Genomic DNA, 5,000 nt, shown 5'->3' with positions numbered 1-5,000 from the left:
ACCCGCAGCTGCGCTTTACACCCTCCGTCAATGGAATGGCGTTTGGTGAACTGCGCGCGATCGGGAAAGGAAGACGTTGGTATTCAAGTTTGTTAAGATTTTAACGGAAGATCCACGCGACACGATGAGTTTTATTTGTGCTCTCTCATTGACCTCTAGTTTCAAGTTCTTTCACGTAGGGATTAAGTCTTAACCAGTCTTCTGCGCAAAGCAAGTGTATTTTGTGCATAGCCGTGAAAACAGTAATTTCTATTCAACCGTGTTCTTAGTGACTGTTTTTGGCCGCATTTTGTTTTATAAAAGTAAATACTTTAAGAGGGAAAATCTGCCATCTCTTGTTTGGAAGTCTATAATGGAAGGAAAAGGAAATGTTCCTTCTGTGTACCAGTACAGCCACCCCCGTTGTAAGGTTTTGTTGATTAATAAAAATAATTGAGCGCAAAAAAGGCTTGTATTCTAAGAACTGTTGGAAAAGAAAACAGAGATGTGTATTAAAAATTTCCTAAAGTTTAATGTCATGTGCATCGGAAACAATTGTTGACACTTACATGATGAAATTACTTTAAAAGGCATGTCCGCTGAGTACCACCACACTCCGCCCATGTGTTAATTTTTCCCGTTCCGGCGTTGCGTCGGCAACGTAGCAGTTTATTATTTCAAACTTTTCCATTTTTTCTTCCATTGGCGAATTGGGGAATTTTTGTCAGAGAAACAAAAAGAAATATCATTCGAGTGTTAAAGCCCACTATAACGGTCTTTTTCCAGAAAACAGGCCCGAGCAGCCCGCAGTCAAATAATATAGCTTACCAAAAGCACTTATGTCAACACTTCTGGATTTAACGATGAAATGATATATGAATTGGATCATATATGAACTGCGGATATGAAATCAAGTGAAGCTATGATCTTTGCACTTGTTGATATGTCTCCCGGATTCGAAAAAAATCTCCTGGTCTCCCGAACGGGTCATCAAATCGCATCCCCAATTAAGTTTAAAGGATTTCGATTTTTTTCAGGCTCATTTCACCGTTTCTTAATTCATTTCTTCATCTCTGAGTTTCAAGCACACGCTGAAATCAACTGAACTTATCTTCGTTTGTTATCATCGCCATATAACCGATCATTTGATTGGATCTCCGTTCAAACAATAAAAATTCTCGACATAAATGCCCTGTTTTCCCGCTCAAGTTATTCCAGCTCGTGAGTGACTGTAAGATTCACAATGGTGGTAGATTTTCTTGTATTCGGACTGGGCTGGAGGGGGACAGAGTTGATGCGTTTTCTTCGGGGTAAGTGGACGGTTTGATTGTGTGGGCGGGGTGTTTGGAGTGTAGATGAAAACAATATTCGGATTTTAGAGCTCCAGAGGCTGGCATCTCTCCAAAAGCCTGAAGCTTGAAGAAATCCTGTCGGTAAGATTTCTTATCTCTTATATCTTTTAAGCTCTGGTAATCGCAGTTCCAATCCAATATTCTGCGTATAGCAGGTAAAGTTAAAGTTAAAGCAAAATTTAGATAATCGTAAAGAACTTTCCGTGTTGAACGGCATTTGTTTTCCATTAGTGACTATGGTTTTCAGTGCAAGAAACACCGTAGTGGAGAATTTTTTCAAAGGCAAAATAAATTTATTCTTCACTATAAAAGGATGAATTTTTTCTTCATCATAAGCTAACAGTAGCTACAATTCTCGTCGCTGGCGCGTTTTTTTTCTTTTCAACTGTGAACCTGCATTGGCAGGAAGTTGCCGTCCCGATGTTGCGCAACTTGTACGTGACGCAAATCTCGCCCCAGGCTTTCCACGCATGTCTCTCGTTGGTAATTTTCTTCTTCGTTGATCAATATTATTTAAACTTGCTAATCTTAACATCTATCTTTGTAGCATCTGCGCTGCTAAGACCGAAAGTATTGGAGATTCCAGCTGCACCTTCACTGTTAATTATAACAGTGGCGAGCATTTCACTTGCGAGGGGTTCTTTTCGATTCATGTCGCGTTGAAATATAGTCCAAACTGCTGAATCCATCGTCACAATTTTATCTGCCCCATTTTCTTGAAATGTCACCGCCTTCAGTAGCTTAAGCTGGTGATTCATCCCACTTCTGACACCTTGTTATGATTCTAATACTTTCTACTTTAACCACAACAAACAACGCATGGTGGTACACAACTACAACTCACGATTTTAATGTAGGAAAAACGTTGCCTTATGTGCATGAAATCACATAATCAAAAAGGAGCGGGAAATTACATATATTTGACACTTTAATTTCCTCACCTTAGCTCTGTGAATGTGATCCCTAAGGAAAGCATATTCGTCTTTACCGATGAATGAAGAGACAAAGGACATGCAATTCCAAATCGATCCAAAATCAGCTTTAACAACTGACTTGAATGCGATTCCATATCCATGCTTCTCTTCATAAAAATGAATCATAGAGAGCGACGAATTTTCGTGTAGTGCGAGATATTCTTTTGCTGCAAATACCTCCTCCAACATTCCGTCTACTGACTTGTTGACCAAGGCGTTGTGTACTTCATCAAGGTCTTTAAAGACTAATGACAGTTGGAAAAGATTAAAAAGACGTCTTAGGAGGTGGCTCGTGTTTCATGTACTGGATCGATATCCGAAATGATTGATGTCCATAAAACAAAAGAACAATATCAATATAACAATACCTAATCACAAATTCCTAATCGGAATAAAGATGGTTCTTATGTTTTGCGCCATCAGTTTAGTTGTTATAAGAAAAAATGGCTTTGGAGTAATAGACAAAGGATAGAAGACTACTGAAGATTGAATAATAAACTAAACAATTAAACTTGTAGAGGAATGACGGAATCACTTTGAAGAAATAAGGTAAGGAAGGAGTTGGCATAAGTACAATTATAATACAAACCTTCTATGCTAGCCCCAAGCTCTACTGCTTTCTGCAGTGCAATGCTATCTTTTACCACCCCGATCTGCGAAGCAAGTAAATTAAGTCAGTACTTTCCGTTTTGAAAAGCTCCTCCTAGCTTGGAATTCTTGATTTTCACTCACGAGATCACTAGCAGCTATGTTTTTAACAACCCATTCTCTACCTATAAATTAACGATTATCATTAATTCCTCATTTGCTCTGAATTTAATAATATCGTTAATTTAGAAGACTGAAAGTTTGATATGGATTAAGGGAAATAGTAATACATGTATATTTTAAAAGACAACTCAAGTGCATGGATACAGAACTCAAACCTGGGACTGTTTGATGATTAAACTGTCCCCATGACAAGATGTCCAAGATTAATTTCGCACGGCCATTTTTCGTCTGCCTTTGTTTTTTTTGTTTTTGGTTTTGTTGTTGTTGTTTTTTATTTTCATCAGGCTCGACAGACTGGGCGTAAAATGGTCTGCTAGTAGAATAAAGGGAAGATCACAGTAAAAGCTATTTCTGGTATCGCTTAAGGATAATCTCTTTTATTTATACCTTTCTGCCAGAAAGGACTCCATAGTAATCCACGGTTACGTTTGTAAATGCACTGGATAGAGTGGCAGTCACCATTGAACAAAGAGTAATACCAATCATTATCCATATTACAGAGAACAACTGTGCTACCAATGACTTCGGAGTCTTGTCGCCGTAACTGGAATGACAATTTGAATTATTTCTACAGTGGGAAAGAATGAAACATGCCAACTTTTCCAAGATTTCTCTCTCACTCCCCCTGCCTTAAAAATTTGGCTAAAAACTTGGTTTCAACGGAACTCGGAAAGATACGATCTCAAAACAATCAAGTTTGGGAGGTTGGAATACGACTGAGCGACACTGTCGATTTAACTGAAAATCAATTTCACTGAATGCCGTCTTCAAAACAAAAACAATCAGTCTCATCATTTATCTGGAGCTTTTTTATTGTCTAACCCAGACCTCTCATGGTACAGTTAAGAATTCGAAAGAATGGGGATTGGAGACATGCTTACCCAACAGTTGCCATGGTTACAAAAGACCACCAGAAACCATCGAAAATTCCTAAGTAAAACGGACTGCGAAATTCCTGAGTGTTTTTCTTGGTCTCCTGTATTCAGAAAATTTAAGAGGAAGAGTTGGTGACTTGTTAGCCTTTAGAATAATAAACTTTGAAGTAAAATTATGTCCATAGCTTCGAGAAAGTGCCTCTTTTGTAGAGAGTCATGTCTGCATCAGTATACCTCTAAGTTAAGCTACATTCTTTTACCTTCATACCCCTGGATACAGTTTATTTTTGCATGGGTCGAGTCTTAATGCCCGGGAAATTGTTTTTAACATTTGCTTTAACATCCGTTCCAATTGTTGAATGATTTTGAACGAGGGTTAACGATGTTGACTGCTGGGTCGGGCAAACGGTTTAATTTCAACACACCAACAACATTTTGATTCAACAAAGCTGACGAGAGGCCTTGTATTCAGTCCCAGGCAGCAGCCGCGGTTTTTATGGATACGGATGTGGATACGTCATGGAGAGACCGATTAGCGCGCACGCGCGCACCCAACAAAGACGGGACAAACTTCACCGGCGAAAAATGTCTGATTGGTCGAGGCCTTGTCATGTGACTTCAATACCTCAAATCAAACATGGCTGCCATTCGGTGTTTATTAGATCAATTTTATTATATCTGTCGACAAAAGACCCTTTTTCAGGCCAATAAAACGGACGAATGTTGACTGCATAGTGCGTTTCTATGCCAGCGAGATTCTCTTTTAAGCCATGGCTACGAGGGAAATTTATTTAAAAATTTCAAGGTCAACGCGAGTCTCGGTTGCTAATGTTCGAGTGGAAATTCGTTTGTGGAGCTTACCAGCTAATGGGTTGCCATCTTGATTTCAATTCATGCGTTTATCTTTTAAAAAGTGGAACAAAATTTCCAAATGGTTTCTCTTCCAACTAAATAGTTACACACTGTTTCCGCGGGGTCCCGCATCTAACAGAAAATGTTAAGATTTTCGCATTTTTTTTCAAAATTAAGTTGTTAAAATTGCCATTCAA

At 38.7% G+C, this 5,000-nt stretch overlaps 1 protein-coding gene across 2 annotated transcripts in view; it reads right to left on the bottom strand.

Moving 5' to 3' along the window:
- LOC138006872 (uncharacterized) overlaps window positions 1-5,000 on the bottom strand; it is a 61,160-nt gene that overhangs the window by 50,236 nt on the left and 5,924 nt on the right. For both annotated transcript variants that reach the window (XM_068853483.1, XM_068853484.1), the window contains exons 2-5: window positions 3,958-4,052; window positions 3,464-3,620; window positions 2,895-2,958; window positions 2,273-2,550 (exon numbers count right to left, since the gene is read on the bottom strand). In XM_068853483.1, coding sequence (XP_068709584.1) covers window positions 2,273-2,550; window positions 2,895-2,958; window positions 3,464-3,620; window positions 3,958-4,052 — 594 coding nt within the window. The remainder of the gene's footprint in view (window positions 1-2,272; window positions 2,551-2,894; window positions 2,959-3,463; window positions 3,621-3,957; window positions 4,053-5,000) is intronic.

Source organism: Montipora foliosa, chromosome 6 (genome assembly GCF_036669935.1).
Source record: "Montipora foliosa isolate CH-2021 chromosome 6, ASM3666993v2, whole genome shotgun sequence".
Classification (NCBI taxonomy): domain Eukaryota; kingdom Metazoa; phylum Cnidaria; class Anthozoa; order Scleractinia; family Acroporidae; genus Montipora; species Montipora foliosa.
The sequence above is the reverse complement of the archived record's forward strand: the minus strand, read 5'-3'. Positions and strand labels throughout refer to the sequence as shown.